The sequence below is a fragment of the Maudiozyma barnettii genome (genome assembly GCF_903064755.1).
Source record: "Maudiozyma barnettii strain CLIB 1767 genome assembly, contig: KABA2_05, whole genome shotgun sequence".
Lineage (NCBI taxonomy): Eukaryota > Fungi > Ascomycota > Saccharomycetes > Saccharomycetales > Saccharomycetaceae > Maudiozyma > Maudiozyma barnettii.
In genome coordinates this window covers 1002060-1025103 of record NW_024545242.1, presented here as the reverse complement: position 1 = coordinate 1025103, position 23044 = coordinate 1002060, and the positions used below count along the sequence as shown (strand labels likewise).

General features: G+C 35.0%; 11 protein-coding genes across 11 annotated transcripts; 7 read left to right on the top strand and 4 right to left on the bottom strand.

Moving 5' to 3' along the window:
• Positions 1–183: 183 nt before the first annotated feature.
• RSA3 (Rsa3p) lies at positions 184–780 on the top strand (the record flags this gene model as incomplete). Its single annotated transcript, XM_041551082.1, has 1 exon — positions 184–780. The coding sequence occupies one exon, from the start codon at positions 184–186 to the stop codon at positions 778–780; it is 597 nt and encodes a 198-aa protein (XP_041407016.1).
• Positions 781–1137: 357 nt separating this feature from the next.
• Positions 1138–4503, bottom strand: MSC3 (Msc3p; the record flags this gene model as incomplete). Its single annotated transcript, XM_041551081.1, has 1 exon — positions 1138–4503. One exon carries the CDS (start codon positions 4501–4503, stop codon positions 1138–1140), a length of 3366 nt encoding a protein of 1121 aa, XP_041407015.1.
• Positions 4504–5406: 903 nt separating this feature from the next.
• Positions 5407–6312, top strand: GGC1 (Ggc1p; the record flags this gene model as incomplete). The annotated part of the gene is made up of 1 exon (XM_041551080.1): positions 5407–6312. The coding sequence occupies one exon, from the start codon at positions 5407–5409 to the stop codon at positions 6310–6312; it is 906 nt and encodes a 301-aa protein (XP_041407014.1).
• Positions 6313–6658: 346 nt separating this feature from the next.
• Positions 6659–7228, top strand: MGT1 (methylated-DNA--protein-cysteine methyltransferase; the record flags this gene model as incomplete). Its single annotated transcript, XM_041551079.1, has 1 exon — positions 6659–7228. One exon carries the CDS (start codon positions 6659–6661, stop codon positions 7226–7228), a length of 570 nt encoding a protein of 189 aa, XP_041407013.1.
• A 152-nt stretch (positions 7229–7380) lies between these two features.
• On the bottom strand, positions 7381–8121 carry MRPL11 (mitochondrial 54S ribosomal protein uL10m; the record flags this gene model as incomplete). Its single annotated transcript, XM_041551078.1, has 1 exon — positions 7381–8121. One exon carries the CDS (start codon positions 8119–8121, stop codon positions 7381–7383), a length of 741 nt encoding a protein of 246 aa, XP_041407012.1.
• Positions 8122–8762: 641 nt separating this feature from the next.
• ACK1 (Ack1p) lies at positions 8763–10238 on the top strand (the record flags this gene model as incomplete). Its single annotated transcript, XM_041551077.1, has 1 exon — positions 8763–10238. One exon carries the CDS (start codon positions 8763–8765, stop codon positions 10236–10238), a length of 1476 nt encoding a protein of 491 aa, XP_041407011.1.
• A 1517-nt stretch (positions 10239–11755) lies between these two features.
• HEM3 (hydroxymethylbilane synthase) lies at positions 11756–12739 on the top strand (the record flags this gene model as incomplete). The annotated part of the gene is made up of 1 exon (XM_041551076.1): positions 11756–12739. One exon carries the CDS (start codon positions 11756–11758, stop codon positions 12737–12739), a length of 984 nt encoding a protein of 327 aa, XP_041407010.1.
• A 187-nt stretch (positions 12740–12926) lies between these two features.
• YCX1 (Ycx1p) lies at positions 12927–15041 on the bottom strand (the record flags this gene model as incomplete). The annotated part of the gene is made up of 1 exon (XM_041551075.1): positions 12927–15041. The coding sequence occupies one exon, from the start codon at positions 15039–15041 to the stop codon at positions 12927–12929; it is 2115 nt and encodes a 704-aa protein (XP_041407009.1).
• Positions 15042–15493: 452 nt separating this feature from the next.
• GLE1 (nucleoporin GLE1) lies at positions 15494–17215 on the bottom strand (the record flags this gene model as incomplete). Its single annotated transcript, XM_041551074.1, has 1 exon — positions 15494–17215. The coding sequence occupies one exon, from the start codon at positions 17213–17215 to the stop codon at positions 15494–15496; it is 1722 nt and encodes a 573-aa protein (XP_041407008.1).
• Positions 17216–17677: 462 nt separating this feature from the next.
• CWC2 (Cwc2p) lies at positions 17678–18604 on the top strand (the record flags this gene model as incomplete). The annotated part of the gene is made up of 1 exon (XM_041551073.1): positions 17678–18604. The coding sequence occupies one exon, from the start codon at positions 17678–17680 to the stop codon at positions 18602–18604; it is 927 nt and encodes a 308-aa protein (XP_041407007.1).
• A 583-nt stretch (positions 18605–19187) lies between these two features.
• On the top strand, positions 19188–22952 carry SWI1 (Swi1p; the record flags this gene model as incomplete). Its single annotated transcript, XM_041551072.1, has 1 exon — positions 19188–22952. The coding sequence occupies one exon, from the start codon at positions 19188–19190 to the stop codon at positions 22950–22952; it is 3765 nt and encodes a 1254-aa protein (XP_041407006.1).
• Between the last annotated feature and the right edge of the window lie 92 nt (positions 22953–23044).

The window sequence follows — 23044 nt, the reverse complement described above, 5'->3', positions numbered from 1 at the left end:
ATTTTTCAGAAGCACAGAAAACTGAAAATTTGCTAAGCGATGAGATGAGTTTTTTTAAAAATTATATAACAACCACATACAAATACTAAATAAAACAAGTTCACCTGAGAGAAACAGTTTCATTATAAATTACTCAAACCACAAAAGCAAGTGTGCATTCATCTATATATAAATACATCGAATATGTCCGCAGGTGATATCGAAGCTGTAAAGCAGAAAGGAAACAAGAAGTCTAGAAGAAGAAAGAAGAGAAGAACAGCAGATAGCTCAGAATCAGAATCATCATCATCATCAGACAACGAATCTGGAACATTGGAAGTAACTGAAACCCCAAATAACGCTGAGGTATCTGATGTCGAACTTTCGGATAATGAACCTGAAAGTAAGGAGGTTGATGAGAAAATATTAGACAACACTACTAAAGATAAGCTTTCTGATATACCGTTTACTACAACTCAACTAACGCAGAGAGGTAGTTCAAGTGGTGATAAAAAGGGTACTATAGATATGAAGAAAGTAGGTGAAACTGTTGAAGCAGCTAAGACTGAAATGGTGAATAGCAACCTGATACAGAATGCTATCAATTCTGGAGAAAATTCAAAAGATTTGAAGAAAGAATATCTCGGACTAATGTTTGACAATTATGGGGAGGATATCAATGCCTTAAGAAACGCCCCTGACTTTACGAATAAATCACTGGTGTTATTAGCAAATGTTTTGAAAGAGGGTTCAAACATGTTTGAGACAGACAGTTTAAAAACTATTCTTGAGTCAAAATGAAAATAATAACTAACTACATATTTTATTATTACGTACCTTCAATGTATACTACAGAACAACAATGAAACATATCAACGATCGAGTAAATCATTTCAATTGAAAATGACAGTGCTATATCTACTTAGACATCTATACTTTTCATAAATTTAATAATACATTGAGAATAATTTGAATAATTTAATTAAGAATTAATTAACAAAATATAATTATATAAAATTATAAAAGTATATGAATGAAAGAATGTTCAATATGATTCTCGGAAGAATAAAATTACAACTACGAAATAGTTAGAAAATCGATTTAAGAGCTTCACCAAAACCGTACCAATAACCCTATTATTTTGTTTAACTATCATGTTTAGCGCTTAAACAATTTCTTAAAAAAGCCTTTCTTCTTGGGGTGTTTTGATGGTGCAGGTATACTCTTTGCATGAGTTTCTACTGTGGCTACATTGTTTGCCACAACTGTGACTGGTGTAATAATTCTATCCATTTGTACACTATCTTCATGAAATTGTTGGAGGTTCTGGTTATGTCGTTGGATAGAACCTTGGGGCAGGGAAATATCCTTTTTCATAGGTGCTTGATTCGAAATCTCATTAGGGACATAGTTTGTAGATGTTTGGGGAGGTGAATCGTCTATAGGACCCTTATCCTTGCTGAAAATGCTAGAAGAAACAGTGTTTAACGTTGCACTAGTATTGTTACCATTATCCACATTACCATTACGCATGACGTTTTTTCTCTTGAACGATGTTTCACTTCCAGTTGTTGGTATTGGAACTCCCATCACAGGAGTTGGCTCTGAATAGGTAACAGGAGTTTCCTGAATTACAGGAACTGCCGAAATCAGATGTTGCGGTGGAGCAACGTTTAAGAAATTGCGCCCTTCTGCAATATCTTCACCTTTATCACCATTTAGTCGATATTGTTCATCCTTTGACAACTGATATCCACTGTTTTCAGTTGAGAATTGCACCATTTTATCAACAAAATGTTTAAATTTTGATTTGTGTTTTCCTGACTCATTAGTTTGTAGTTTTTTAATAGGTGAAGTCATAGACAAATCCACAGGTATATTACTGGTATTGTTAGATATAGTTGTTATGTTATGATCTATATCCGTAGTGATATATCTATCAGGTTCTGGAACTGTCATGACAATTGCAGGACGAGCAATAGCGGAAGACGCATTAATTGACATGTCATTTTCTGGAATAGATACTGTATGGTTTACAGCAGCCAACGTTTCATCAGCGTTTTTAGTATCATAAGAATTATCATTAATTCGTTTTTTAGAATCCAATGATAATCTCATACCACCACCAGATTCATTATTTGTAATTGGGTCATTACGCAAAAATGATATGTTCGATGTGACCTCTTGAGGGCGTGCACTTCCAGTAGTTGTTTTAGAAAGTTGATCATTCAGGCTTACCCTAGCAGCACTATCTGCTGCTACATTATTATTATTATTATTATTATTATTATTATTATTATTACCGTTGCTTCTTATACCACTGCTGAATCCACTATTAGCACTCATATTACTTGTACTAACAGGAATTCCACTAGTATGAATGAAGTGAGCATCGCGATATTTCTTTTGAGCAACTTCTAGTGCTTTCGCATACATATCTGCATCACTCATAGTACTCTTCACTTCAGATGACTCTTTTGCTAGCGTTGTTTCCTTTATTGGGTTTGCTTGGATTTCCTTATTGATCACTGCTGCACTATCAGGAGGTAATGGGACATTATTATAGTCAAGTTCAGGTTCATTGTTATGTTTTTCAAAAGAGAATAATGAAAGTCTTTTATGTTTCTTTGATGATGAATTTGACATATTCTGAGGTTGTGTATGAGACATAATATTATTCGCATTGGTTTGATCATTTCTTAAAGTCATTCGTTTACCCATCATACTTTTAGTAGGGGTCTTTGTAGTTGTAGATGGTATACGGTCACTGTATACTTTCTTAGTAGCAATCTCTAATGCCTTTTGATACATTTCAGCTTCTGTCAATGGTTTCTTTGGTTTTATAGCTTCCTTCTGAGCTGCAACATGGTGTTGTCTTGTATCAATTCTTGAAGTTTCAACGAGTTGTGCTTCCTTGCGAGGCCTTTTACCTTGTTTGTTTGTTTTATTGACAGGCATTTTATTTGTATTCTTTGATTTGCCCCTAGATTTTGTCTTTGGTTTTGCGGTTCTTTGTTTAGAATATTGTATATTATCATCAATATCGGTACCTGGAATTTCATCTAGAGCGTCTGAGAATATGGAAGTGCTACTTTGTGATTGTTGGATTTGACCTATATCATTATCATATATTTGAGGTGGGGGCTGAATTAATGTTTGTTGGGCGTATGGATGTATTTGTCTCTTCTCTGTAGAAACCTCTTGTTCATCAGATATATTATACTCATTTTCATCATCAACAGGTTCTTCTGGTTCCATGTAAGGATTTGCGTACTCATACTCAAATGTTCCAGGGACTTGTTCATCACTCACTGGAGTTTCTGACAGTTCAGGATCCTGAGACTTGTATATTTCATCATCGTCATGGGTATCAATGTCACCGTCACTGTTATTATGTACACCTTGTGAAAAATTTGTACCAACAATCGGAACATCTGGGATCGGCGGTACGTTGGATAAGTCGTTAGAGTCTACAACATTTGACAATGTTCCTTCTTCTTGTGATGTGTCATCTTTCAAGTTTAAACTTCCATTCAATGATGGAGTCTGTGATCCATCTTGTAACATCACTTCATCAATCTGTGGTGGAGAATCTTCGTTTTCAGTTTCTTCTTGAATATCTTGAATCGGAGCAAAATCACTATCCATAATATAATCATCATTGAACTCGTTAAAATGTCTTTGATCTGAATTTAGAGATTCAGTTTCATTCACAGGAGCGACGCTGGTTGTTGTAGTAGTTGTTTCAATATATTCGTATCCATCAATTCTCTTAATGGTCTTACGCGTGATTGAAGTAGTCCTCCCTTGGGGATCTTTGACTTTAGTGATCTGTGTTGTAATTGAGTTACTTCTAGAGTCATTCATAGACATTTTTCGTAATTGCCTATTGGTGCTATTATTTGACGCTAACGAATTGAGTCTAGAAGTTGTAGTTACTGGTTTCTTAATGGTCTTCTTCTTCTTCTTTGGTTGTTGTTGTTGTTGTTGTTGTTGTTGTTGTTTTTGAATATTAGTAGTATGCATTGAGTGTGAAGCTTCCTTCTTAGTGTCCTTTTTATTTTGAATAATCTTCGGAGTATTTTTTGTCTTAACTCCTTTCACTATAGGTTTTGATTTAATTGATTGTTCAATCGAGCGATCCTCACTGGATTCTGATCTTAATGAGTAAGTCTTGTAATTATTATTATTATTATTATTTTTCACTTTCATACGAGGTCTTGTACCAATAGTGGAATTTATTCTTGGGGGCACAGCACTTGATGCTCTACGATGTGGTTCTTTAGAATGTACCAACGAATTTGATCTAGTCTGTTGTCGTGATGTATTAGTTGTTGGTTGTGCACTGACTATTCTTCTACCTCCACCGGCACCAGCAGCTGCACCACCAGCATTGCTTGCGGCAGATGCAGCAGCAGCCGATAATCTTGCACTTCTATTAAAATCTTGAGTGTTTTGATAATAATAGTCGTACCTTGACAAATCTGGAACTTTATGCTCCTTTCTAGATAACCCAAATACCATTGTTCCTAGTAAATCAATTAATTTCTTGTTTTCAACAGCAAATAATACAAATGAATCTTGTAAACACTTCAATTACTTAATTTCCTTATGTTTTTGAAAGTGTACTTCAAATTATGTCAAAATCAAGAAAAAAAAAAAGGCCAATAAATGGTTGCTGTGTCAACAATAGTTTTCTAAATAAAAAAAAAAAGAATAAATAATTGAAACCTTTCAAAACAAACAAACAATGAATTCCTTATCACTGATGTAAACTAACGTTACTCTCTATTATTATTTTCTCTTCAGAATTCCAACTCTTAGATCAAAAATCCCCCAATTTGTAGTTATTTATATATTTACCTTCCTGCCTTATGCATTATTTTCAAAGTTTGTTTTTCTCTCTCTTTCTTTTACCTTTGCAGATAATAAATTTGAAATTTCATTTGCGCTGTGAGAGGAGAATGCGGCTTTTCAGAGGTTAGGGCTTGTCTTAATTCTGTGATACCCTAGGGTTGATGTAATAAAAAAACAGGGCTTGTTAGAATTATACGATACCCTAGGGTTTACTGAAATCAAGATCAGGGTTCGTTTAAAACTTCAATGCCCTAGGGTTTATCGCAATTGAGCATAGGGTCCGTTTTCAGCTGAAAATTTTTTTTTTTTCAAAATTTGCGCCGTCATCGCTGGCGGTGCTGGCTTGGGACTTCGAGATTGCTGGAATCTCTGGATGGGTTCACTATGAATATATAAATATATAAATAATGGCAGATAACGAGACTTGGAATTGGTTCGGATGACTTAGGGCTTGGGGTTCCTGACTCACGTTCTTGACACAGACTTTGGAAGTAGACACTACACACGTACATTCACCACTTGAGTTTTGTATTTTTTTTGCAAAAGAACATAAATAAGTATAGATCAACAATGGCTCCATCTGACAAGAAACAATCCGGTTATGCCCGTCTGCTGGGATCTGCTTCTGCTGGTATTCTAGAGATCGGTGTTTTCCACCCGGTCGACACCATCTCCAAGCGTTTGATGTCTAACCACACAAAGATTGCTTCATCTACTCAATTGAACACTGTTATCTTCAAGCAATACTCCGATTTACCATTTGCTAAGAGATTTTTCACGTTATTTCCGGGTCTTGGTTACGCTGCTGCCTATAAAGTGTTGCAAAGAGTCTACAAGTATGGTGGTCAACCGTTTGCTAACGAGTTCTTAAACCAGCATTTCCAAAACGATTTCGATTCTGCATTTGGGGCTAAGACTGGGAAAGCTCTGAGATCTGCCACTGCAGGGTCCATGATTGGTATTGGTGAAATCATCTTGTTGCCATTGGATGTCTTGAAGATTAAGAGACAAACAAACCCAGAATCCTTCAAAGGTAGAGGATTTGTTCAAATCTTGAAGGATGAAGGGCTACGTAACCTGTACAGAGGTTGGGGTTGGACTGCTGCTAGAAATGCACCAGGCTCTTTTGCTTTGTTCGGTGGTAATGCGTTTGCTAAAGAATATATCCTACATTTAGAAGATTACAACGCTGCTACATGGTCTCAAAATTTTGTGTCTTCTATTGTCGGTGCTTCTGCTTCTTTAATTGTCTCTGCACCATTAGACGTTATCAAGACTAGAATTCAAAACAAAAACTTCGACAACCCAGAGAGTGGTGTTACTATCATTAAGAACACTTTGAAGAATGAAGGTATTACTGCATTCTTCAAAGGGTTGGTGCCAAAACTGTTGACTACTGGTCCAAAGTTGGTCTTCTCCTTTGCTTTGGCTCAATCCTTGATCCCAAGATTCGATGCTATGTTACAAAAGAAATAATAAATAATTAATACATCGTCATCTTCCTGTTTCTCTCTCACACACACACCTTTATCAACTTTGTATATATCTTATATAAATATCAAATGTAACACAACTAATAATAAAATGCATTAGAAAAGACGTGAAATTGATGAGTCATAACTATGACTAGATCTATTTTTGAAACGTTTTCTTAATAATTACCTGTTAGAGTAAAAAATGCTGTTTTCGCTTTTCATTTTCCTTCTATATGTATTCTCGTGTTTGTATATAAATCACGTAAAGTATAAGAAAAAATTATATAAACTCACATATTGAACAATTCACTTCCACTCAAATCACATCAAATTATACGGCAAAAAAAATGATCAAAGAACAAACTCCATTGGTTTACAAATTCGTAGATACACACATCTCTTCTGTGTTACTAGTCTTCAAACAATCGAATGGACATTTAGTGTATGGATCTCTTAGTAATGATAGATCGCGTTTGTTTAAAATTGTAAACAAAGTGTTTCAACAGTTATCAAAGACCACTCATGTTACTTATAAGTTTATACGGGATACAGACGACAAATTTGAATCCGAGGCTACCGAGTTCATTGAGTTGATGGAAGGTGCTCGTTCAGATACCGATTGTATTCACTGTGAATATTTATTTGGAACAGAATTTCAAAGGAAAGTGTGGGATCAATTAGTTGCTATACCTTATGGACAAACTCGTAGTTATGGTCAAATTGCGTCTGCATTGGGAGACATTAAGAAATCGAGGGCTGTAGGTAGAGCTTGTGGTGCTAATAACATACCTGTAATTGTACCATGTCATAGAGTTCTTGGTGGAACAGGAGATTATGTATCCTTCAAATGGGGGGTTAAAATTAAAAAAGAATTACTTGTAAATGAAGGTTACAAACCTTTACAAAAAGCTCAATAATATATATGTATATGTTATTTATTATTAATATTAATATTATTATTTACATGTTATGTCATGAATGCATCAATAATGGAAGAATAAAAAAAAACCTAGTCTTGAAATTTGAATAAATATACATGTGTATATGTACAATTACGAGAGCAAAAAGATTATTCTTTTGGTTCCTTAATATTATCCTCATGCGATTTCAAAGTTAAATACAATTTTTGAGTTGACGATTCTAATGTTTGTACTAAACCACCACCACCAGACATTTGTAACATAGATACTAATGTAGCTTGTAATTGCGGTAATGAAGGTAGTTTACTGAATGTACCTAATTGGAAAGGATCCATAACTTCAGCATCGATCTTTGCACCAATAACGAACAATTTATCCTTTGCTAAATTCAATACTTTAATTAATTTAGCAATATCTGTTGGATTAATATCTTTATAAGTGATTGCAGCCGTAGGACCTGAAAATAATGGATGCAAAGGATGGTTTTTAATCAACGTTTCATCTTTACTATCTATTGGAGCACATGGATCTATTTGACTAGAATTTTTCAAATAAACTTTGAATAAATTATTACGAATTTTATGTAATGTTCCATTAGTAGTTTTAATTTGATCTCTAAAATAATGATCTTCGGATTTGATCAAATTATTATAATGTAGGAAGATCACGACCGGATGAGTCTCCATCATATGTTTATACGAGTCTATCAAAAATGTCTTTCTTGAATTTGGAGCTTTAACAGTTTGTCTTCCATTATTCAATTCAATATCTTGAGGTTTTGCAGTGATTACAGCACTTGACCCAAAACGGATGGAGCTCATTCTCGTCAAAGAGCGACCATTGCAACGTAGCAGATGAGGATTAATTAAAAATAGAGAGTTTTTCAACATTGTAATAAGGTTGTATTTATCTATATGGGTATATGGGTATATGGGCAGTAGATGATGCAGTTGTTTAAGGGGACACAGACACACACAAAACAAAACAATTAATCGGTTGTCTATACTTTGTAATACGAAATTTATCAGTAAACAAAAAACCTTACACACAGTTAGCAGATGAATCACGTCAATATGAATGTACACAGTCCTCTTTCTTTATTCTTTCCGTCAAGTCAACTTTCAACCTCTCTCTCTATTCAGATATCCCAACTTCACCAAAGATAAAGAAAATGTTTCATTTGAGGACGAAGAAACAAAAAAAAAATAAAATTAAAGCGAAAATATACCGAAAAGTCACAGAAGAACAGGAAAAATGAAATAAGATAATCGGGAAAACACGATATTATGCTACATAAGTAGATGATGAGAGAGAAGGTTCAGGATTATTATCTGACTGTACTGTAAGCAAGAACGATAAGTATCACGTACAGTTTGGAATAAGAGCCTGCTATTTTTTTGATTTGTTATATTGTTTTCAGCAAATATCACATTCTTTAAGGACTTCTGTGTGTGTGCATCGCCAATTCTAATTTATTTCGTGTAATATCAACAATAACAAAGAGAGCATAGGCGGTAATTCAAAATAATAAATGTTTCAAACACGTCCGATGGTTGGTTCATATGGGGACACGAACAACGATCGTGGTCATGACCGGTATGATTCTCCATTCAAGAGTTTTCCTCCCGATAGGACGGATCTATCGATGACAACAAATACCAAAAACCCTTCGACAGTACAACAACGAGCGCCATATCCAGTGAGCGAATGTAACATTCCCATGGAGACTACCAATGAGCCGATAATACGACCCAGTGGCAGCAATGATAGTAATGAAGAGAAAAAATCACGTCATGGAAGACGTGATATTAGTGACTATTCTCCAAGAGGTCAAGCGTTTTACAAAGTGTATGAAGAAACTGTGAATGATGTAAAGATTTTTACGCCGGAGATCCAAATGAGATGGTGTGAGATGTTATTATCAGTATCTCAGGATCACGATTTTATTAGTCATTATACAATAAATGCCGAGAAGTTGAAAAGAGAATTAAACTCAGTTGAATTACAACGAAATCAGAAGATTATAATTGAACATGCATTTAAAGTGTTGACTAAATTAATTAAATTGAAATGGCCAAATGCGTATTTTTTAATGGGATGTCTGTATTCTCATCGTGTAACACATTTTGACTTAATAAATTATGATTTTATTAATCAAAATGATAAGAAAGCATTAACATATTATTGTGAAGCTGCAAAATTAGGACATTCAGAGAGTAGTTATAGGGCAGGTATATGCTATGAATTCAACAAAGGTGTTGACGAAATGAGCTCTAAGGAACGAATGGAACATGCGATATATTATTATAAACTTGGAGCTATTCAATATAGGCATTATGATTGTATGTTTAAATTGGGGATGTATTATATAAATGGAACGATTCCAGCAGAAGGAAACGAACCATGTACCACAGGTATCAAATGGCTTGAAAAAGCTTGCAATGAAGGTCATTCAACGCAGGCATGTTATGAATTAGGTAAGATATATGAATTTGATACGTTGAACGATTTGTTACAAATTAGATTAAACAAAGAGAGTATCGATCGAGATCATATCAAATCTTTACAATACTATTACCAATGTGCGAATGAGTATGACTATCCTTTAGCGCAATGGCGATTAGGAACATGCTATGAATTTGGAGAGATGGGATTACCAATCAATTGTAAGAAATCTATTGGATGGTATATGAAAGCGTCGACTCCAAGTACAACTACAAAGAAAAGAAATGTTAACCCTGTAGCAATGCTATCGTTAGCCGGCTGGTTCTTTACTGGATCTACAGATATCATGTCGCCAGACTATACGTTGTCATTTGAATGGATACAACGCAGTTGTACTACATCGCAAGGAAAATTAGCTCGTGCAGAATATATATTAGGATACTACTATCATAATGGGATTGGTACAGCAATAAACTTACCAATGGCTACGTTACATATGTCAAACGCCGCTAAATTAGGCCATTCGAAATCAATCGAATGGATAGCTCAATTCTCTAAATAGTATAAATAGGATATATCTATAACACATAGCATAATAAGATAAAAAATAGACATTGAGTATTTTTCGTGCATTTCATTTTTTCGTTTTGTGGCTCTTTGCGTACTATTACGCAAATTTAGACATGATGTATCTCCGTTATGTCCATAGTCCGATGCCCATATCCATTGTATTTGTGAGAACAATGAAAGAAATTTCAACTGACAACGTGAAATGCACCCACCCACAGGAGTGCGAGGGTCCAGGATAAACATCTTCCGCCTGGATATATATATATATATATATAAGAGGGTTTGCCACATTGTGTCAAAAAGTAAAAGAAAGATAAATCAACCGTTCTATCGTAATATGCCCAGGATCATGGAATTGAATATAGCAAGCACCGCCACTATGAAATTGAATTAGACAAGCACCACAACCACCTCTATTATGGAATCGTATTAGTAGTAGCAGGCTGCCGTATACTGTGACATCAAACCCTAACACCGATGCAAAGCAGGGCCACCGTGCGCCGTGATCCCGCCCGCCTCGTCGTTTAAAAAGACAATAACCAGCCGATGACATCATCGAGTACGAGGCCCGTTCTTTTCACTCCACGCTGATTGGCCCCGGGCGGTCGCGCATCAACCGATAAATTGAATGCACAGACATACAAATCCACACGGGTAACGAATCCCGCAGTGGCCGGCTCCCATCCTCGCATTGTTTTTCTTAAACGAAGCGAATCCGTTTCTTACTAATCTCTTCAATGATTTGCTGACATAAAGCGAGATTGACTGTGGTCTCGCCCACTGAATGGTGCGTACAACAGCACCCAGCCCATGGTGGCCCCCACTCGTCGCATCCTTTGTTTGCGCTCTGACCAATGAACGAAGACCCTTTTACGATGCAATTTTCAATTTAATTACCAATTTGACAGAAAACAGAAGCAATGCGAGAGAGACACTGATGCCTGCCCTGTAAGCAAACGACCTGGTTGGTAATAATAATAATAATAACAATAACAATATTGAATGGTATGGCAGTGCCGACAGTGAAAGTTTCAGTGGCTCCTCCCGTTTGTTGACCATCAATTTTACCAAATACTCCCACGCTCTGTCGCTGCACTTGCTATTGCAGTGCAAACATTCGGCCGTTCTCTCTCGGGTATGGGGTTGCCCAATAGAAATGCTAATACTAACATGATTGACTGACTGAAATTTATGGCGAAAGACGTATAACGAGTTTGCTTTCTTTTTTTCCATTTTCTATTTTTCATTTTTTCAGCTCTGGCAGTAGTAGGGTGATTGCTGGATATTTTCAGGCTGAGAAGGAGGAAATAACAGCTCGTTATATAAAGAGACAGACAGACAGACAGAGAGGATATACCTTATAATAATTATTATTATTAACTGGGTTTACTTATTTTTGCTACTCCTGTACAGATTTTACTCTATCACACACACACACACACACACATACCTTACGTAGGTACACCATCCTTCACACACATACTAATATATTCTTTTTTTATTTGCATAATGACTCAAGATACTGTTCATATTGGAGGAAGAAGATCTAAACTGGCTGTAGTACAATCTGAAAAAGTCAAAGAAATGATACAGGATGCTTTCGAACAATATAATTGTAAATTGACAAAGACTCAAACTTTAGGTGATCAAATTCAATTTAAACCTCTTTATTCTTTCGGTGGGAAAGCTCTTTGGACTAAAGAATTAGAAGATTTACTATACTCTTCTGATATGGACCTCAGATTAGACGTTGTTGTTCATTCGCTAAAGGATATGCCTACTATCTTACCTGACGGGTTTGAATTAGGAGGGATTACAAAAAGAGTAGATCCTTCGGATTGTCTTGTTATGGCGTTAAATTCTCCATACAAATCCTTAGATGATCTACCAAAAGGTGCTGTCGTAGGTACGTCTTCTGTAAGAAGATCTGCCCAATTGAAAAGAAGATACCCTGATTTAATCTTCGAAAGTGTTAGAGGGAATATTCATACGAGATTAGATAAAGTCGACGACCCGGAATCTCGTTATACATGTATTATATTGGCTACTGCAGGCCTGGTTAGAATGAATTTGGATTATAGAATCACTCAAAGATTCGATTCAAAGATAATGTATCATGCTGTAGGTCAAGGTGCTCTAGGTTTAGAGATTAGAAAAAACGACCCTAGAATGCATCGTATCCTAGAAGAAATTTGTGACTTGGAGACAACTGTATGTTGTCTTGCAGAAAGATCGTTAATGAGAACGTTGGAAGGTGGTTGTTCGGTACCAATAGGTGTAGAGACTCAATTCAATATTAACACAAAGACTTTAACTTTTAAAGCTATTGTCATTGGAGTCGAAGGAACTGAATGGGTAGAAGACTCCGAAAGGAGAGTCCTTGTAGACTTAAAGAAAGATGCAATCGAATGTGGTACAATCTTAGCTAATAGAATGATTGAAAATGGCGCTAAGAAGATCCTGGACAATATTAACTTAAACAAAATCAAATAATCAACCATTGCCATCCCCCCATTTTTTTTGTTGTTGCTGATTTCCAATCTTTACCTCATCCATCTAATTGCATTCACACATTCACTTTTATTTATTTATTTATTATTTTCTATTTATTAATGACCCCCCAAACCAAACCTTATTTATTTATTTGTTACCCTTATTTTCCTCTTTTCAATATATGAACCTACATACCAACCTCTATATATATATTTAATAACGTTACGATTAAATAATTCAACAGTAATAACATACTGATCCGTTTATTAATCTTCCAACCATTCAATGGGATTCCAATGAAATAAATACACATCGCAATAAGGATCCCAACTCCGCTCAATTTCAAATGTGCATCTATAGTAAAATCAATTTCCCAGTTGACAACACCATTATTTGTATCGTTGATATAACTTAGCACCATCAACACCATCCCATCAAAACCAACCCCAAACAAGAAATATAACAGGGGACTACCAAAACAGGCACCCAACGCGGTCTCGACAATCCCAGTCTTCACAAAGGTCAAGTTCGACACCAAGTCTCCAATGGAATTACCCCACGCAAAGATCGTGATACCCAGAATACTCTCTGACACATGGAATTTGTTGGTCCACATACGTAGGATGCTTACGATAACATCTACCACGACGGAAATCGCACATATTGATGAAATGAACCCCATGATCGATACAAGTCTTTTAGTTAGGATTCGACTTTGTAAAGGATTATATTTCGTCCATACGGTATATACCATAATTATCGTGACGAAACTGGCGATTATCGCGATATTAGGTAATCCACGAACTATTAGTAGATATATCACCATTGGAGACATTAATACACGGATTTTCTCACCAAAGGAAATAGGTTCAGTGATTAAAGTATGACTATCATTTGGAGTAGGTAATAAAGTATGGATCACCACCGAGATCGGAGTAGTAAATAATAACATTAGAAACTCCACATGACACATTGTGATTGGATTGCAACTAGTCACATAATAGTATAACCTATAACCCCGAGTATAACAACATGAATGATTTCTCATTTGTGAATTTGTTGACATTATTGAAACATTTGGAGATCTTTGTTGGGTCAGTGTTATTCCATTTGAGTCAACCATATTGTCTACAACCTCTTCAATCACTTCTTCACTGGGAATACCATCTAGCAATGCAGGGACAAAATCCAGACTTCTAGAAATTCTCAGGGGAGGTCTATTATCACTCTTATTACTAGTTCGACCAGGAACTCTTAACAAACCGTCATCCTGAGCGACATTAACAATAACGTCTGTGTCTTCCTGTAACGAACCCGTCGTGATATTTGGATGAAACAAGGGGACAATCTCTTCGGCTGTTCCTTCAGACGTATTATCATCTGAATATTCTTTCTCCTTTTCTTTATCAAAGACATCATCATTCTCCCATATATCAAGACAATCTCGTAAGGTCATTCTTACCCAACCTTTATAGTTCTTCGATAAATAACCTTTAATTTGACATTTGATCTTGTCTCTTCTCATTAATTCATCTTGATTGAAAAGTGAGATATTGCGTTCGAATGTCTGATTCTCCAAATCAATCGGTCCAGAAACTAGATTACTACCTAGACTTTGTTCATTGTTTATACTAACAATATCACAAATGTCATTAGTTAATTCAACATCAAGTTCACTACTGGGATATTCTTCAACTTCTTCTTTCTTAATTTGATTGACCAAATATATAACATGTACAATATAACAGGTCATTAATACAAAACATTCATATAATCGTAATTTCCCGTCCCAAAGGACCAAAGATGTAATGACAATCATACCAGTCAAGGCTGATATGTCTTCAATATAATGTCGCTTTTCATAAGTTAAAATATTCAAATATTTTAACTCTAAACTATGATTCGTGATGTATATAGTCCGTATGAATCCCATTAGTCCAATAACAACTGTGGTTAGAAAGAAGACACCACCTATCAATTCTCCAATCGCCAACGATGTCACCCCAGCGTTCATAGATTGATATGCACTGGTAATTTCAGGGATACCATTTCCTAATGCCAGAAGAGTCATACCAGCAATACGAGGTGATATGTGTAGCATATTAGTAGAGATCTCCGATAGGGACGGAGTTAAAAAATCTGATGTAAGTAAACCCAATGTGATAAAACATGTTCCTAATGATACGGGTATTGTGTACAGTTGATGTATTAGGAGATCCGGCCTAAACATATATGATATTATTAATATAGCATTAATAAAGTAAAAGAAGCCTGCAATACATGTTCGTATTAATCTTTGCATTGCAATGTATATGTGGTGTAATAGCGAATTTTCTTTATCTTATGCAAAATATATATATATATTTATATGTACAACAGCTGTTTTTATTGTATTTGAAAGTGATAAACCAAAGAGTTCGCAAAATTAGTGTAAATATATAGTCCACTATATGTTAAATAATTTTCTTTAATACTCTGTGTTAATGTATAAATCTAATAGCTTCCTTAGTGTCTTGCAGTTCCAATATTCTGCTTTTAAACAATTTCACTTAGCCTTCCCATTTAAGGAAACTTTAGAGATTTGTTCATCGCGCCGGCATCTTACAAAAGCGTAATAACCATAACAACAACAAGGGACGAGTATTGATAAAAACAATCAGCGAACAGTTAGTTGTTTACCTTGAACAAGATGTTTGATTTCGTTGATTCATTTATTAGTTTATCTCTATATATTCCTATATACTATGTATGTTATCATGGGTCCATTTCAGGGAATGCCGTTATATTATTGTTAGAGATCCAGTCCTCCATCAATATTCTTAATCTTGCTGCACCGACGTACTTCTTTTCGGCAACAGATGATGTCAAACCATCGCCGATTAGTCTCATCAATTTTGCACCTTGATTACCATATCTCTGTAAGAATGATGATGCAGTGGCGTCCCACCATGACCCAAGAACGATGAAATGAACATTAGTTAATAGTTCAACTGGCGTATTAGCAATTCTGGCAAGCATCATCCACGAATACTCTAATGACCATGGGTTTTGAGAACCTGAGACCATAGTATCTAGTCGAGTAATTACAGAAAATAGCGTAACCATACCACCGATCCTTTCATCATATGAAGTTGAAGCTTCCCATTTGTTTTCAGAATTACGTTTCCAACCCATAGCAGAACGTCCATTTTCCGTGTCAATAGAACAAGTATAACCAATAACAAATGGACATTTCTTAACAAATCTAGCCATTAATAACTCTTTTAAATCTGGGAATTTTTGAACTAAATACAATGCAAGTTTAGCCAATGGAAGTGCCGACTCCGGTTTCACTCTAACTTCATTTTCTGCTTGATGTACAATTGCCTTCGCAACAAAATTCAAGATCCATTTGAACATTAAAGGCTGTGATGTCGTTTGAGAGATTAGGTTATCCAATTCATTGGCTACCGCAATTAATTGTTGATTCGAATTGGTCAGTTGACCAAATTTGGGATTGATTTTCCTCCTATGAGTGGATAATATTTTCTTTTGATCCTTATCAATATTTTTAACCGGTTCTACAATTTCCTTTTTAATTATTTGTATCTGTTCTTTATATTTCAAAAAGGTCTTCTCAATATTTTTAAAATTGGTACTATATTTGTTACGATTTGCCTCACGTACTTCTTCTTTAGCTTTTTCTTCCGCTTCTTTTTTCAATTTTAATGTTCTAGCTTCTTCTTCCTTCTTTGCATCCTGTTCTGCCTTAAGTTGTTCTTGTTTTATTCTTTCCTCATCAGCTTTCTTTTTGGCTGCTAATTCACGTCTTTGGTGTTCTTCTTCTTCTTTGAGACGTCTAGCTTCTTCTTCTTTCCTTTTACATTCTTCTTCTATCCTAGCTATACGTTCTTGTTCTTTACGTTTCTTTTCACTAAGTATCCTAGCCACTTCTTTTTTATTTGCTATCTCTATTGATTCGAATCTTTCACTAATAGAGGATATAAGTTCTGAAACTAAATATTTAGTCGAACCTATAGATGATGATCTAGTGGCTTGATTGGTGACATATTCATCTTGTGTAATCCCCTTATGCAATACGTTTGTATCTTTTGAGTCCTTTGAAGGTATTATCAATTGATTAAATCCAAGATTATTAAAATTTGGTAGCTTTGAATCAATTTTTAAGTTCACCATAGTCTCTTGTAAAGCCTTATATGTTTGCAAATACGAGGCATCCGATTTGGTATTTGATTTGGTATTACGTTGATCTAGATCTAACTCAGATCTTATATCATTATCAGTCTTTGTAATTGGTACAGGCGATGTTTCAGGTGATCTGCAAAATGATGATGCTGGAGGAGACAACATCTCATTCCTTATTTGGGTGGATGGTGATGCATGTACTTTGTTAATCACTAGGCCAGAAGGAGTCGTCTCCTCATCATCTGAGTCTGATTCTATCATATCATAGAAATTGTAACGAAAAGATAACATCTTCAATTTGTATGTATATGTAATTATTTTTTCGATTGGCTGTTTCACTATTCAGCGTAGTATTCAGTTCTATCAGATACAAGTGTCAAGTAATATATATTTTTGAAGCTGGACTTAAAACACACAGACACACAGGAATAAACCACTAATTCACTTGTTCAATTCGCTATTTGTTTCGTTGTTACTAATAATAGCAAACCGTTTCATCTCTTTTATCAATAAAACAGACAATACTTGATTGAAAAATCATAAAAAAATATAATTTCAATTTCAATTTTTAGTCGCAGGTAGCGAAGTGCAACATTCTGTAAGTGGGAAATTTGTTTAAGATAAAAATGTGCGATGACCTTGAGGATATAATGATAATTTACTTATACAATGATAAATAAACTACTATTATTTATTAGATATTAGCAGGAGTAATCAGTTATATTGCAATACTAGTTGTGGCGAAGATTGAAGATGTGGAAATCAAGACCCGCAAGACAACAAATAAAGGATGAAGATCTGCCAAGTGAGATACCTCCACAAAATGGGTTAACATTTAACGTCTGGTACAATAAATGGTCCCAGGGAGGTACTGGTAATCCTAGTGAGAGACATGTTACCCCCTTTAGATTGGACCCTAAGAAAGACTCCGGTACTACAAGGGCATCTTCCAAGGATAGTAAGTTCTGCATCTATTTTGCTAGAGGATGTTGTGTAATGGGGAATAAATGTAGTTACATGCATCACATACCAGATGATAATGATGCAACGATATGGTCCCAAAATGATATGTTTGACTGTTTTGGAAGAGAAAAACATTCCGAGTTTAGAGAAGATATGGGTGGTGTAGGTTCATTTAAGAGACAGAATGCGACGTTATATATCGGAGGTATCACCAATGCTTTGAATGGAAAATCTTTAAAACCAACACAGATAGAAAGCCGTATACGGTTTATATTTACAAGGCTAGGAAGTATAGATCGTATTCGATACATTGCAGAAAAGAATTGTGCATTTGTGAAGTACAAAAGACAGATCAATGCCGAGTTTACTCGGGAGGCTATGATGAACCAAAGCCTTCTAATGCCGAACGATAAAGAATGGGACCAGAGACTGGAAGGTGCAGGTTTACTGGTCAAATGGGCAAATGATGATCCAAACCCTGAGGCTAAACATCACAGAGATCAAGATGACAAAAGAGAAATGCTGAATATTCTGAAGAAGCTTTCCGAACAACGTAATTCCAATAACTTAAAAGCTGACGATTTGAAAAGAAGTGCAGCATCAACTAATGATGATACTGAAACGCGACAGAGCCAGTTCATGAAACAAGCCATATCTAGAATGAAAGCTAGAGGAATGCCACTGAAACAAAGCCCCAAGAGACAGCGTACTGAGTAGAGCCAAATGGTATTACTATGTACATACCTTTCCCCCTCCCCAACTGAGATAACCATGCTATTGGTTCTAATGATTGACTACCATATCTAGATTCTAGTTGGTCTTTCGTCGTGCACAACGATATCATATCCCACGATATTAAAGACTCTCCGAAGCAAAAAACGAACTGAAAATCGTGAAATCGAAATTTGAAATTAAAACCAAAACAATCAACAGAAATAAAAAGGGCATTTCAATTAGAGAAGCTGTTAAATCGATTAACAAGCGATTTTAAGAAGAGTACCTTTATAAATATATACATATATTATTAACCACGGGTGTGTACGGTATTGTAACATTATAGAGACAAAGAGTCATAAGTAAAAATAGTGTCAAAGCTTATTATTTCAACTTTTACTATATACATTTCGCGTGTGAAAAATAAATTACAACTGGGACAGCTTATCTTGAAATATTTCAAGGAACAGACGGATATATTGCAATAACGTACCTAAGGCCAATACCATTTTTTTATTTAAAGAATAACATATCTTTTTGCTTTTAATTATCTTATAAAATTGCCTGAATAAATTATTTGACTGAGATGGATTTCTTTAATTCTGGCAATGGCGGAAGTATGTCTAATAATGACAATGATAGTTTCAGAAACATGTTTGGAAATCAATCCTTTGGACAAATATCCGATAATCAAAGCAGTAACGATAACTTTAACAATTTTTCCAACAACCAAACACCTTTTGATTTTAATCTAACCAATGACGGTTCGAATCTGAGCGTTAATAGTGGTAGTGGTAGTGGTAGTGGTAACAATAACAATAATAATAACAACAATAACAGTAATAGTTCAAATAATATGAACGTGAATTTGGGAATAGGTGGTAATTTGTCGCCACAGGCAATCTTATCAAAGGGTTCGATATTAGATGGAGACCAAATCCCAGCTAATGCTCAACAGATGTTCAGACAAAATAGTAAACAAAGTACCGGGAATGGATCTCCTAACTTTGCAAACATTAATCTGAATAACCCAAATATGTTCAACAATTCAACACTGTCACCTCAATTATCGAATTCTCAAAATCCGTCAACACCACAACAGATATTGTTAAGAAATAATGCTCAGAGCCAAAATAATTTAAATAATGCTCTACATGGTATTAGTGGAATGACACCAAATCCAATGTCCCAATTATCAAACCAAGCTTCTCCAATGGATGTTCAATCACCGGCAAACAACAACAATAATATTAATATGCAAAGAAACGATTTTTCTCAAATGAGCAATATCAAAAATAATGAAACTCATAGAAGTTCTAGTAATAACAGTCATTCAATGGGATCAATACATGATACATCTCGTAGTGGAAATACGTATCAAGACAGGGCTGCAATGCTTGCCTCTATGCAACAACAGAGAGCACAAACGTACCAACAACAACAACAGCAACAACAGCAACCACAACAGCAGCAGCAGCAATTACAAAGACAACAATCTGCAAGTGGTGGCAATAAACAACAAATGGGTCATGGGAGAATGACTGCACAACAGTTACAACAGGCTCAACAGCAGAAAGCAGTATTACAAAATTTAAGTCCTGCACTTCAACAAAGAATATCCGCCGAGTTAAGTAACAAACAGTATGAACTGTTTATGAAATCTCTTGTAGATAACTGTAAAAGAATCAGCATTCCAATGACTAATATTCCAGAGATACAAGGAAGAAAAGTTAATCTCTTTTTTTTGTATATCCTAGCACAACGTCTCGGTGGTGGTGAACAAGTGAGGAGAAATCAATTATGGCCTCAAATATCGTTGAAATTGCAATTAGGTGATCCTCAACAATTAGAAGCGATATATTTTAAAATATTACATCCTTACGAGAAGCATATGAGTTCACCAGATGGTACGAAAGAATCACAAGCCAAAAGAGCATTTTTGCAACAATTTTTACAAGAACTATTAAAAAAAGTTCAACAACAATTCGGAAATCAAATAGGTAACCAAACACAGATACGCTCCTCAACTGGGGTAAATTCTCCAAATTTAACTCAACAGCAATACTTGAATAATCAACAGAATCAACAGAATCAGCAGCAATTACAGCAACAAATGTTGCAGCAACAACAACAGCAACAAGCCATGCAATTACAACAGCAGCAGCAGCCACAGGCGACGAAGAATAAGAAGTCTAAGACGGCTGCTAATAGTGCAAATGCTGCTAAACAAACTGCAGCTGTTGCCACACCTACAACAACGAAAAAAGTAGCAAAGAAACCACGGAAACCAAGACAGAAGAAGAAAACTAAGAAAGAACTGGAACAAGAACGCAAGGATCAACTGGAAAAGGAAAAAGAACAAAAGAGAATTATGGATGAAATGAAAAAACAACAAAAAGCTAGTTTGGACAGGAGAATCAAGGAAAGATATCAAAGAGAAATGGCGAAATTACCGAAAGTCTATAAAAGGAGTATGATAAGGAATTATAAGCCAATTGATCAACATCTTGAATTTATTAATGGTTACGATATTAACTATATATCTAATGTCGGCGAAAAGATTGACGGAAACAAGCCTATTTACCTTTTTGCTCCAGAATTAGGAACAATAAATTTGCATGCCCTTTCAATGTCGTTACAATCTAATAATTTAGGTGAAATAAACTCTGCATTAAATTCATTGCTGGTGGCAAGTGCTGATGGTACTTTAGTTATTCCATTAAATCAATACCCACATATACTAAATTCCATCTGCATACATGGTATTAACATAATCAAGGATCTCTGTAAGAACTGGGAAACGCCTAAAAAATTAAGACAAAATCAAACAAGTTCAACTAATCATTATTGTGAGGAGTACGACACTGAAAAATATCTAAATCGGAATACTATAGGAAACAATAAGTTTTCTCAAAAAATAGATGCAATTTTTGATTTTTACACAAAACAAAAAAGTAAAAACAATGATAATGTCATAACTGTTGATTCATTAACGGGTATTGATATCGAACAGGATGAATCTGCTTCTTCTCCTGCAAGCTCCATATACGATGAAGATGAACCAAACTCCTCGATTGATATAGGTGCATATTTAAACGATTGGCAAAAGAAACAGCAACACCCTAGAAAATGGAAATACTTACCAGATAGACAATGTTTCTCACATATTTCTCATTTAGAAGATGTAAATCTCTATTTTCCTTCTTATATGGAATCATTGAAGAAAATCAAACAAGAGGTTGACAATCCGTTTACGAAAGTCAATACAAGAGATGCCGAAGACCCTAGAGTATTAATTATCGATCAGCTATCGACAATATCTATGATTCTAAGAAATATATCATTCTCAGACGTCAATGCTAATATTATGTGCTCTAGTCACATGTTAAAGAGACTTTTGTCGGATATGATGTGGTTATTATTTTTTGATAACAATAAGATAATTTTTGAAAGAAAACTTTTAAACTTCAAAAAAGATATAATAATCATTTTATCAAATATCTCACATAATTTAAAATTGGATTCTGAATTGGATGCAATGGTTCTGTTATTGCTAATCTTAAGTTTTGGTGAACCAAAGAAATCCCAGAACGCGGATGCTGCAGAAAATGGAATTTCCTATTCAGAGTATTCTGTAAGCTGGGGGAAGTATCAATCTTTCGGTGTAGACATCCTGGCAAAAATATTGTCTTTAGGCCATCCAAATCGTAAGTTTATGCAATCGATTCTTTTAGGACAGTTCAACGAGGCTCGAAAGTCTAAGAATATTGAAATTGTGAAGTATATTATTAATAAATATAACAATGGAAACAAAACAAAATTGATGAATGACCTTATTTCATTTTTAATATCAGTCATTCCTTTTCAACAGGTAACTGTTCAACCGTCAATTATTGATGAATACTCACCTATTATTTTGCAATCATTGACATCCATTTATGAGATTGTTAAGTTAATTGATTCTAATCAAAGTTCGAAACCAACGCAAGACAATAAACAAGGTACTTTAGAATTTTACGATCTTCCATTGCAATGGCTAATGACATATGAAAATATTGGTGTATGCTTCAGGAGACTGTACGGTTTCTTCCAAAATTTAACAATGCAAAGCAAAGACGCGCCTGTGATATACAAAATGATAAGTTGTAAAACAATAAAGTTGTTGACGTTATTATTGGACAAATGTGCCATTGATAAAGATGCATGCGAGAAGTTAATTAGGATTCCGAATTTGTTGCCTAGTGAAGTTGAATTTTTCACTGTTTTAAGTAATCCAATTGTAGACCTCGACTTCGCAGCCGAAATTCAGTTGTTTTATAACATTAGACAAGGAATTTTCGATAAAATATAGTAACGTTCTTATTATTTCAGTTTTTACGAATCTAAATATTATATAATTTGTTATCATATTATAAGAAATTAAGACCATTATGTTATTTTTTT